We start from the raw sequence: 13,202 nt of genomic DNA, 5'->3' as shown, positions 1-13,202 counted from the left end.
TAGTTTATTAACTCGTATTACTATTTACAAAATGGAGTAATTTAATTTAATTTTAAGTCCTTATTTGCTTGACACAGGCAATATAAACGAAGCGTCGGTATGACCATTTCTCAGGTCATTTTACAATTCCCCAAGTGTATTTATAAAGGCTTGAATTTCAATAATTGGACAACCCCAAACAAAAATTTGAAAGTAAGGTACTTCCATTTTCTACATGCTAACCTTTCCATTGTTGTGTCTGTCGCGCAAGCACTGTAGACACTAAGCTATACAGCGTCAAAAAGTTTGTTAAATTATCGATAGCCGATCGGTAATCGATAATCAAAAGTCCGGGATGCCCGAAATACGAAGGGCTAACGTAATAAAAAAGCAGCAAGAGTGGTAGAGCTGTCAAATGTACACTCCGATCGAAAGCATGTGCGTTGAAGATTTTGAGGATCGTCACTGTAGTGCATCGATTTCAGTCAGATTCTAGTTTTAAGTTACAAATCAGCACTGAAGTCAAGTCTGTGAGTCAAACGAGATTCTGATAAGCACAAGCTACAATCTTGGACAAAAAGGGTTGAGAATATTAAAAACAGGGGTTATTTTGCGCACTACGTCCTCAATATCGCACATTATCAGCGATCCCCCTCCCCCCTACAACCAATGTTGATAAGCCCAGGTTCGACATGCTTTGTTTCGTCTAGCAACATTGATCAGGGGGGGGGGGGGGGGTGGGGGCAAAAAGAGAGCTTATTTTTGATACTCGTGATCGGAGTTTAGTCCAAAAGCAGAGTTTTCTCAACAATTTTGTCCAAGATTGTAGCCTCCTTGTTAAAGGAATATGATAATATTTTCAAAGGCATAGGAAAGGTTCCTGACTTTGAGCATAAAATTGCCATTGACCCTAACGTCAAATCTGTCACTCAACACCTAAGATGCATTATTCTTGCAGTAAATAATGAGCTTAACAAAATGCTTGAAGACAATGTTATTGAAGAGGTAACTGTAGCCAGCCCCTGGGTTTCCTATTTAGTAATTGTTCCCAAAATATCTGGCCATCGAAGAGTGTGCAGTTTATGAGAAGTAAATAACGAAGTAATAGGAGAGTGTTATGTTTTCACCTACGCTTAACGATACTCATTCGTCTTGAAAGAGACGACCGCGGAAGGCGCTGAGCGATATTTTTACCACGTTAGGATTTCCGGACCAAAATCGCTTCCGACAAAGCAAAACAATTTATGAGTGCATGCAGAATTTGAGACCTTTCTCAAATCATGTAGAATTACCGTATTTCTTGTATTAAGCATCCCCTCTCGAATAAGCCCCCTTTTCAGAGGAAGAAACTATTAAGCTCTCCTCTCTTTTAAGCCCCCGCCCCCCTGTTCTTCAAACCAATAAATCATAGACTGTATTCATTAATCACGACAGTAACACTTCTTGTAGACTTATCCGGTATGGTTTATTCATGCATGGAAGTTCGGATTTGGTTCCCGCAAATGAATAAAAATGTTGCAAATAACTTGTACAATGTGTATACTGATATCACTCAAATTCCCATATTAGAAAATGTGGAAACCTGTCACCAACATCACCCACCTGTCCCTTGAGTGGAACCCTCCTGTGGGCTAGGAGGAAAGGCAGACCAAAGAAGTCATGGACCATACAGCAGGAGCATGAGGACTATGTCATGGAATCGAGTGAAACGGACTGCACAAAGCCGGGTCCGATTGAAAGCTGCAGTTGAGGCCCTATGCTCCGGACGGAGCGAAGAGGACTTAACAAAACAACAAACTCCATATTAGACAGTCATTGCCCTGGTCCAAGACAAGAAGCAGCCGGGGAACCGTAACTTTAGTCCGTTTCTTTTTGCTACCGTTAATGCGGTTTGACAAATTAATGACCCCCCGTCTCATATCATTCACGCCATATCATTCACGAAGAAAAATCGAAAGTTGAAGAGACTTCACCGATATCAAAAGGACTCTGATACTGATGACATAGCAGAAGAGTTACTTGAACTTGAAAACATTTAACTGAAATTCAATCCTCAATCCAATCATAAAACAACTTTTGGAAAAATGAACAGTGCGGATAGCACACTTTCACTATAACGTCCAAGGCTGGTGAAAGCATGTCAATCAAACCTTTTATTTAGTTCACCATCAACTTGAACGGGGGCACCCAACGAGAATATAGTTCAAAACCATTTAAACATAGCATTGTTAAACGTATTTTGGTATTTAAATGGTAAATATAGGCATATCTTTATCCCCTTAAAATTTTTCATCTGTTCGGATTTCCCAGCTGAAAGTGTAGTGATCCGAAAATTATAGGTATCAAAAGCTACCTTTTCCAAACTTTCAGCCAGAAAAAAGGCTCCCGAAAATTCTAGGTGACCTTTTTAGGGAAAAAATCCTTTAAAAATGGGCAATAAAACCTTTTTGTAGACGTTCGAAAATTCTAGGACAGGCTGGCAAGCAAGAAATTTTGCAACAAATGTTCCGAAAATTCTAGATCTCAAATCGTCTTCCGAACAGATATTTTCCGAAAATTGACGTTAATTGGGTGCCCCTGACTTGAAGTTTGCCCTGTTAAGGTCAGCGTCATGCAGGATTTTAGTCATATCCTGCACGTATTGTTGTGTAGGTGTTTTTTGCTGTTCACACCCTTGCTGGAACGTGATTTGTACTTTGTAAAGAAGATGTAAAATAAGTTCTTTTAACCATCTTGTTCAAACTCCCCGAGTCTGCGTAATAAGACGAAATCGGTCGACCGGAGAAATAAAAGCAATTTGACAAGATCTGTTGCTGTGTGCTGCTCACTAGTATAGATTTTCAAAATCATATTAACAAATTTTTGACAAAGTCTTAAAGAATTTTGACAAATTGTCGTGATCACCTAAAGCGAGGCCGACAGCGGGATTTGTCTTTCAAGATGACGTTCATTTTTTCAGTCATCCATTGCAAATTTTCTTCAATCTTTTTATATTGGAAAATGAATGAAATACTTTATTAATGTGTCGATGTATTTAGTTTTTACAACGAATTGGGGACACAAAAGACTGAAGACAAATCTACAAATAAAAGATTAAGATAATATATACAATTATAAAAAATAAATATATCAATTGAAAATGTACAAAATAAGACAATCGACGTATAAATCAGTAGTCTCTAAGAATTGCAGAGATTACAGCAATTATCGTTGTTGTTTAAAGATGACTTTAGGTCTATTTTCCTAATGTTCTTTTTAAAAGATTCAATGTTCAAGGAGTCCTTCAATTTATTGAATGGATCATTTGTAAGGTCCTTGGTATCTTAGAGAATGCTTTCCATAGTTAATAGTGTTAAAAATACCGAAGTCAAGTCTTCGTGAATATCTAGAGTTTTTCTGATTAATTTAAATAGTTCATTAATAACATTCGGCCCAAGGCCAGTTCTTTACTTCATACATTAATACGGCCATATCTTGAAGTCTTTGAATTTTGTAGTAAACGGTAACCGTGCGTGAGCCAGATGGTTTTCATATGTTTCTGAATGGGAGATGAATACTGCTTTAAGCAAACGTTCCTGAATCCGCTACATTTTTCTGCTGTCAGAATATCTGTAGTTATGCCATACTAAGTGACAATAAGTTAAGTGAGGTAGAATGAATGATTTGTAGATTATTAGTTTTGCTTTGCATGGTATTAAATACACGACATTTATTGTGAACTTAATCGGCTAAAAATCCTCCGCACAACGTGTAGGTTACCCGTAGCCTCTTGGTTACTATTTCATTCCTTAAGGACGTTCGCGCCAAAATCTTCCTACGGTGAGATTTTCTTCATTTCTCGCCTAGAGTTAGGTCATAAAGTACTTACTCCAAAAATAAAATAAAAATTGGGGGTCACCGACTTTGTTTCGGAGAAAATGGCAGTGGAAAAATGCCTTAATTTCGATAAATCTGTCATAATAACGAAAGGTAGCCTCATCTGCTCATCCATCGAAAATTCTAAAAATAAACCGTTAGCGTGAAGGTTTCCGTGCATAAGATTTTAGGGGTGGGAATTTTAGATAATTTCATGCCGCTAGGGATGTCGTAAACAGTAGAGTTCATCCTGGACGAGCGTTTTCGTAACCTCTATCCGTTGCAACCACTACCGGAATTCGATGGCACGAGGAAAGAAAATTAAAAAAAAAGACAACTTCTTACGGTGAGATTATTTTCATTTGATCATATTTTGTAGATAGTAAGTAGAGTAAGTGATTCATGATTAAAAAAATAGGGGTCACCGATGATCCAAGGGAGTAAAATCGATGTGATTTTACGAAGCTCTTGGAAAACTTCGTTTGTCACGGTTTTGCGTGACCTGTCGGGGAAGGACTGGAACCCAGGAGAGGATCGATCGTTGAAGGGATGAAAGGTTTTTACCCCAAAACAAAGCTTTCTCGAGCACAGCAACGAAGTTTTAAGCAGTCGTCATCTTCATTTGGTTAGTGTTTTGTATAATATTTCTCCATTGCCGTCATGCTCGTCTTCTGGAGTGTGATTTTTGTGAAATTTAATCGCTGGTTTTTTCCACGCAGGTCCGCACTATTCAAGCCGACGAGGACGGAAATACTGCTCTATTTTCACGAAAGTAAAGGAAAAGAACTTCAAAAACATACATTCGTTTTGAACTTAAGTTCGTAGGGTAATAAAAACATTAAAAAAAGAAACAGCCCCATTAAATTTACGCAACGGTACGTCCTCGAGTTTTCCAAACTTTCAGCCATTACTCGATCAGCACCTACCTTTTCCAGAGCTTTTCCATCTTCCCGCTCACTTCTCTTCAACGTTTCATGATGATTCGGAAATAAATGTGCCATTCTTTTGCCGGCCTGGAATTTTTTCCCCGGCGTTTTTGTCGCCATGTTATTTTAACTAATGCTTGAACAATATTTATGAAAATCAAGTAGACTATTGCACGACTGATAAAAACAACGCGAACATCAGTCGTGCAGTAGTCTACTTGACTTTCCTAAATATTTTTAATCAATTTTGACTGATCACGATCTTCTCTTATCCAACGCTGTGCAAGCCTTATCGTCCACGGTTTCTGCAAAGGTTTTCAAACCTAAACTTCACTAATGCACGAAGTAATGCGTGACATATTACAGTCGCGTTACCTGCGCAGTTACGTTGCGCACAAACAATTAGCGCGAACGTCCTTAAATAAGTCAATAGAGTATTGTTTTCCCACTTCAGCTATCGTTATCGATTCACACAGCGCTCACATTAAATCCATGAAAAACGTACTGGTACTAATTCAATCAGCTTATTATATCCATGCCTACGCTGGATTATTTATTGTCATACGCACATTAAATTTAAGGGAATATAACATAAACAGCGGGTGACACAAAGATTACTAAAACAACCACAATCGTACAATTGTAATCACTCTACATCATGAGAACCCTCACGCCTTAGTTACTGGGTCTTTGGTCGGCCATGGTCGCAAAAAAGTTACCCAATAGACCTTATTCGCGATGGCCGCCATGTTGGATTTGCTATTATCAGGCAAATTAGCTACACACTTCTAAAGGGGGCAAACACAAATTCGAGAGGTTATAACGAACATCTTATCCACACAGATGATTTGTTTCACGGTCATTGAATGTTTTCCTTCTAAGTAGTAAAATAGAATGATTACACAAGTTACTTCGATGTTTTTTTTAGTGAAAAATTAGCAGATAACGAAGTAGAAAGTCAAAATGTCAAAGGCAATCAAAGATATAAAATTATTATAAAAGGTGCTTTTAGCAATGTTATTTCAATAATTCGACAAGCCGATTTTCAGCAATTTGCCTTTTTTCTAATATTTGCCCCCCAGCCTAACACATGGCTAATTTGCATGACAATATGAAAGCCAACATGGCGGCTATCGTGAATGAGGCCTATTGCGCAATGGAAAAACAATACAAGTCACAGTCACAAGTTGGGAGTTATTTTTCATTGCTCTCCTCTCTCGACTATCGTCCCAGAACTTAACTTGATGTATATACCTGTTGCGAACCTCGATTTTCCTCGTCGATTTCAGGCCCGCGAGCGACGCAAAAAAAAACATTTCGGTCCGAAACTTACAGAACACTCAGTACGGACCTCGAGCTCGGTTACTAGGGTCTAGAGGGTAGATATTAAACCAAGACAATAGACCTTTTCACGGTTTCTGACGCCATCTTGGTTGGGGGGCAAACGCGGCTTGTATGGGATTTTGGCCGAATTCAAGCCTTTATAACTCCGCTGCAAACAGGCATATTTCAAAAATTCTTAAATTTTTTAGTCGTTTTGTTAATATCATTCACTCAACGGAAAATGAGATCATTGCACAAGGAACAAAGTCTGAAAATTAGATATTAGAAATCTCCTCGTGTCGCTTCAAATTTCGCGGAAATTTGCATAGTTTTGTTTACCACGGTCGTTGTAGCGTGATTCTGATAGTCATACTTCACGAAAATAATCTCAATAGAAGTGCTTTTTGAGAGGTATTCTCGCTATCCACAATCGTCAGACCTTAAAGGATTTTATCATGAATGGTTCAAAGTCGGCAAAATTCCCATACATACACTGTAATTTAAGCGGTGTTTCCTCCCCAACCAATATGGCGTCAGAAACCGTGAAAAGGTCTATCAAGGCTATTGGTCGTATGAGTGAAAATGAAAATAGAAGAAGCTGGTTATGTAGTTGGAAGTGGGCGAAGGTGTATTGCTAGACCTGAACCACTTGATTGTGTTTTATTTTTTTTTGACAATCCGTCAGTTAAAATAATCATTTGCTTGTACTTTGTGACTTAATCGAATCGTGACTAAAGACGCGTTTACACGACAGAGGAAAAATGACACGGGCCCGATAAAAGGTGGAACGGTTCCAATCATTTTGGTAAAGAAACAGTGAACTTTTTTTATCTGTTCTGCTACGGGACCATAGGCGCCTATGGACCCGTAGTTCACTGCTATTTTTCCTCTGTCGTGTAAACGCGACTTTAGTTACGTACGTCAGTACATAATCTTTTTTTGTATTGGTCGTAAATCATTCTTAGAAATAGTAAGAGCTTTCCGAGAATAAATGAAACAGTGTTGGCATTGTTTCCTTTGCAGAATAGTTAATAATTTCTTTGATCTAATGAATGAGGTTTATGCAATTTGTCTCCCAGAAACCAAACGATTTTGTACTTTTATTAACCTACAGCTTATAAAATTATATTAGTTAGAAATATACAAAAGTATAAGGCCCCAAGTAATTTTAAAACAGTGGATAAACTGCTTCAAAGAACAAGTTAGGCAGGAAAAAACACATTGCATCATCAAACAGAGATAAAAATAGCTTGCATGGACTTAATAACATTTCTCAGAAACAGGAACGTGCTTATCAAAGTGATAACAGAGGCAACTTAAATCGCCTCAAGATAACATTTTGCGGGCAGATTCAACGAACGTTTCTCGTTGAGCATTGCTAGACCAGCGGCGCCCTATCTATTTGCAACCGTACGCCGGATTACGGATTTCGCGACACTCGGAAGCAGCATAAACCTTTATTTCGAGATATTGAGTGCAGCTGTCAAGCGATCGTTCCCAAACACTGCAAATTCTTTACACGCTTTTCTTGATAAGAGCAAAAAATTTCCTGTTGACTTTGTCCTGTTGATTGAATGGCATCATCAACGAGTTCTTCTTCTTCGTCTGGTGGTATGGGTGACACTACATCCTCAGTCTTTGGTGGTGTATCACAGTGCGAGCCTAGCAGCAGTCTACCAGACAAAGTTCCGGGAGTCGTTGGTCGTTCTAAGGAAATACACGAAGTAAAACAGTACCTTCAGAGTGGAACAGATGCCGTCGTATTGATTACTGGTGGACCGGGCTTTGGAAAAACAACTGTGGCCAGGGAGACAGCCCACAAATTAAAAGTAAATGGGAAAATAGTGTTATTTTGCAGTCTTCTAAAAAAGAAAACATTCCTCGAAGCAGCCACTGAAATGATCCACTCATGTGGTACGATAGTCGGGCAGCTACCGGAGAATCCTGAATATTGGCTAAAAAACTGGAGCAAACAGATCCAAAGTCAAGTGGTATTTGTCCTCGATAATGCAGATAATCTTCTAGAGTCAGAGGCAGACCGAGATTTATTGCTAGAGACCCTGAGTGCCATGAGAATGTTTTCGAAGCAGAATGTAGCTTTTGTAATTACTTCCAGAATAAGGGTCCAACTGAAGAGTCTTTCATGGAAAGAAGTAAATTTAAGCCCTCTACCACTCGAAGAGGCCGAAAAGTTACTTATCTCTCGAGTCAGCCGTACAGGAACACAAATTGAAAAATTTTCAAAAGTGGAAACCATAGTGGAGCTTTGTGGCTGTGTCCCTCTGGCACTCTCGATCGTCGGTTCACTTCTGTCAGACTACCCTGAAGAGAGGATTATTGAACATCTTGAAAAGGAACCCATGACTATCCTGGAAGATGACAATGAATCATTCCAAAAAGCGATTATGAATTCGTTTGATCTTTTGAAAAAGGCTGAGAAAGATGCTTTAGTAGCTGTGTCCATATTTCCCGGATCATTTGATCGCAATGCTGCCGAAGCCGTTTTGAAGGAAACAATTCTGCCAATTAAAACTCTACGCTCCTTAAAAAACAGATCTCTCGTTGTCGTTGAACAGGCAGGTTCCCATAGATATCAGATGCATTCTCTCATCCGCGCTTTTGCTAAGAAAATTGGTGAAACTGAAAATACGCAAGTTTTATTCCACATCGGAAAATTAGCTTGTGCGCACTTCATGTCCCGTCTGGAAGAAAATACACGTTTGTATTGGGGAAAAGACACATGCAAAGAAGCCATCGAATCTTTCAGTGCAGACAGACAAAACATCGAGCATTTCCTTAGAGTTTTCGCCAATGGTTTTGAGGCCCAAGAGATCGCAACCTCGTGCAAAAAGTTCCTCGATAGCCTTTCTCAAACGTTCGAGTATTTGGAAAAATGCATCTCACCGAAGGATTACATCCAGATCTTGGAACAGCTACTCAATGGCAAGTATTTTCAGGCCGAATCTCAGCCAGTGCAACGTGTGGAACTTTTGTGTCTGCTTGGTCAAGAAATGAGAAGGCCTGGTGACAAAACGAAATACAAAGATCTCATGGAAGAGGCACATCGCCTCTTTTCAATACACGAGGACGGATTTGGCGAGACTAAGGTCCTTTCTCATGTGTTCTACTTGCATAGCCGAGCTCGCTTTTTATCAGAGGAGAACAGTTATGATCTTGAACCCAAAAAGTTGTACGATAAAGCACTGGAAATCTGCGAGAAGAATCTTCCTGGCCATCCCGAAACCGCAGTCAACCTCTTACTTGCCGGAAGAAACGCTAAGCGGCGCAGGGAGAACGCAGAAGCAACCGAAAAGTTTCAGCGGGCCTATCCTTTGTTCAAAAAACTACTTGGAGATCATTTCATGACGGCTCAATGTTTAAAGGAGTTTGCAGACTTTGTTTTCTCTGTCAAACAGAGTAACCAATGGCTAGATAAGGCCTTGAAGTACTACGGAAAGGCCATCAGAGTTATGGAAAAGCTAGGAACACGCGAACAAAAGGAGAGCATCTTAACCCTAAAAAATTATGGAGGTTGTCTCATGGAAAAAGGCAACTTTGAAGAAGCAGAGAAGCTTCTTTTAAAGGCAGAACTCGTTTGCGAGAGAGAGCTAGAGAAAGAGCACACATGGAAAGTTATGGTCAAGACTCAACTGGGTCTCCTCTATCATGAAATGGCTGACAAACAAGAAAACGAAGAACCTGTTAGAGAGGAACTATTAAGCAAAATGGAAGCATCGATGAAGGAAGGACTAGATATGTGCTACAAACTCAACAATGGCCAGAAAAGCATCAACCGTTTGGGCAGCAAGAGATTGATCTGGAAAGTCTTACGTTTGTACCCGAAAAGAATTCCAGAAGACTCATACCCTCGCGAAGAGAAGAAGTCCTGATCTCTTACACTATTGCTGTGGATAATTCCAGAACTTAGAGGGAGTTTCGAATAATAATGGTCCACAGGTTAAACCTAAAGACGCCAATTGCAAAATGTTTGTTTCTGAAAAGTGACACTGAAGGACGGAGTAATCGTGGACAGTTTATCATAATCAGAGTGTTCATTAAGGTTTCTATGACCATTACTGATTACGAAATAATGCTATGATCTGACAAGAAAATGCAGCTATCAAACCTAGTAAAACCAAACGAAGGCTTTGGTTTTAACGAACTTATCTTAGCACAAACCACTATCCGTGAGGAAAAAAAATTAAACTGTAACGCAAAAGGAGTTCGAGAAGAAGATTAAATTGTATTCAGGTAGTGCACAACAGATAAATCATTTTTATTTGACTTTACAGCCGCCATAGAATGGAACGATAACAACAACAAGGAGAGAGATGAACCACAGGTGATTTTCCTTTACAATGATATGGCAGTAATGTTTTTGGACCTTGTCAATCCCCAGATAATTAATTTTATATTTTTTATAGAAATGTTACCTGTCGTTTTAGTAAAGCAATCTGGCAAGTTGTCAAGTGAATGAAAACTATCTATACTGTTGATTTAGATAACGAATTTTGATATTTCATCATTAAGCCATGAATTACTCCTTTGATCCAAAGATTTAGAAACACATTGATGTTGCATAGAACTTTGAAATATCTAACAGAATATTGTTTTATTTTTCACGATATTAACTAGCATGTAGGTGCCTTCGCCAAGTAGACATAGGTTTCTTTGAAAGCAAGCAAGACATCCAGCCTTTGGATAGCTGGGACACTAATTGGATGAACGAAACTGACGAATTTTGTTATTTTATGTATATGTATTTTATGTTAGAAGTGTATGAAATCACATGCATATCAGTTCACGTTGAGGTCATGTTTCTGAGAAACTATTCAGGCTTTCCGAGAAGAAACAATAACTAAAGCTGACCCAATCAAAGCAGAGTTTCCTAAAACTGGCGATAAATAAACTAATACCTTAAACATGACTTGCTTTGCATGCTTAATTTGTCCGGGAATGAAAATTTTCTGAGCTCTTTCTTTCCGAGAAGTGGCCCTTCATTCTAAAATTATCCTTGAAACGGTGGACTTGGATCAATCGGATTGATATCATCACTTCACCAAAATTGACAAAGTACATTAAACATCAAATCGTGTCTTAATTAATTAATGGCCATAAGGTCGTGGTATACAGTTTCAAATATTGACTACTTTCAACTTAAGATACCGAACAAGGTTAATACCAACCACCTGAAGGCGTCTGAACTTAAAATGGGGAAAGGTACAAAACACAAGTGTCAGGTCACAGGTCTTTGTTTTATCAATACGAAAGTCTCGAAAGAGAAAACAAAACCGTCATAAAGAAAAAAAAAAGAAAAAACCAAAAGAAACATGAAAAATGAAGAGGAACAAATGACAGCAGTGTGGTACCTGAACAAATTTGCAGAAACCACTGTGCAAAAAGAAGGCTTGAGCCGCCCTTAATACCTTTTAAACTAAGGGTTGACCCTCCCCAAGGGTCCCATTTTTTTATGACCCTCCCCTCTGAGGCCCTTGCCCTCCCCCCCACCCCCCAAATTAAAAACGTACCTTCCTTAATAGGCCTAGCATCTCTAATTTAGGTCTAATTAGGTCTAACGTTAGCTTTCATGAATGTTTAGGTTTGTTTCTGTATTGGCAGCACAGAGACCTGTGAACGCGTGTGATCTGAGACCTGTGCTTTGTACCTGCCGCTTAAAATACATTTTTCTTTACTAAATTTCACCTAGTCGGTCGAAGAAATCATTGCAAAATTAGTGCATTTTAATAACCTCCGGCGCCTATTGTTTTTTATAAACATCATCTTGAAATATTACTCGTTTCACGTTGAGGAGTGCGCTGACTAAAGGCTTTGCTGCCACTGGCTTGCTACCAATAACGTACCGAATTCAAACTGAAGCTAAATGGTGAAAAACTGAGATCTGGCTCTTGTCATCATGTTTTCGACCTCGATCTCCTTTGGAAAGTCTAAATATTGTCATTGAGAACATTGTCTGTTCCAACACTGGAGTACAAAGTGACCCTCTGTCTATGACTCCTCGTGCGTCCGCAGCATGTAAGTCTTTTTTTTCTACCATTTAAGGAACATTGCTAAAAAAGGAAGAGACACCATGTCGGTGAGAGGAACAGTGGTGATGTATTTGGCACCAGACTCTTGCACCACACAATAACCTACCTCATGATGGATTACCATAATTTAATTACTCTGTGGGGTGGGAGTGGATACATGATCAGCAGGAAAATAGTAATAATCTCCCGTGATTCAAAAGTACTGACTGCTAAACTGAACAGCAAGGCATGAAAATAAATTAAACTTGGCATCAGCCATTATTGTAATCATTTCAGTTGGCAATATTTAAGAGAGCGAAAAATGAGAACAAAGCCCTTGTAAACTACAGCAAGTGAGTACAAGATGCCACAAGTATTTTGAGAAACCAAGATAGAGCCTATCCTTATAGGTGTTACTTCATATAGCAGAATACACATACTTTCTAGAGGGATAATGGGAACATAGTAGTACCAACGTAAGTACATGTACGCACGCCGACGATTGCACCATCCACTCGTGCCTACAACGTGATGACATCAGCGGTATGCAAAGTGTACTGGACTCTGTGTGTGCATGGGCGGACGATAACAAGATGGCAATAAACTCAAAGAAGACTAAAGACACGTGCATCAGCACTCGTCAAACTTCAGAGCCCCCACTGCTCCAAATCGGATCAACTACCATCGAGAGAGTTAATCATTTCAAGCTGTTAAGAGTTTGGTTCCAAGATGACCTTAAATGGAATGCACATGTTGAGAACATTACCAAAAAATCTTCAAAGCGGATATTCTAAAGCGCGATTACCTAAAGAGGTTGGCCTCAGCATCTATACCACCCTAATAATTCCCTATCTTGGAATATGGTGCTCCCGTATGGGGAGGAATTCCTTCATACTTAAAAGACGAGGTGGAGCGTATCCAGAAAAGGTGTCTACGACTTATTGGTCTCCCACCAGACAGTTTACCGTCCCTCGAGTCGAGTGGAAACGAAGCTACTACTAAAGAACTGAATAAGATCAGCAATGATAACAGCCACCCCCTACACAACCGACCTGCAGTTACCAGACATTTTGACTATAACTTAAGAACAAAT

General features: G+C 39.3%; 1 protein-coding gene across 1 annotated transcript; it reads left to right on the top strand.

The window, feature by feature from the left end:
- The first annotated feature begins 7,449 nt into the window (after window positions 1-7,449).
- Window positions 7,450-10,976, top strand: LOC137975999 (uncharacterized). Its single transcript, XM_068823242.1, has one exon. It carries the CDS (start codon window positions 7,658-7,660, stop codon window positions 9,971-9,973), a length of 2,316 nt encoding a protein of 771 aa, XP_068679343.1. The 5' UTR covers window positions 7,450-7,657; the 3' UTR covers window positions 9,974-10,976.
- Window positions 10,977-13,202: the final 2,226 nt, after the last annotated feature.

This window comes from Montipora foliosa, chromosome 11, assembly GCF_036669935.1.
Source record: "Montipora foliosa isolate CH-2021 chromosome 11, ASM3666993v2, whole genome shotgun sequence".
Classification (NCBI taxonomy): domain Eukaryota; kingdom Metazoa; phylum Cnidaria; class Anthozoa; order Scleractinia; family Acroporidae; genus Montipora; species Montipora foliosa.
Note: the sequence above shows the minus strand (reverse complement) of the source record. Positions and strands in the feature narration are given on the sequence as shown.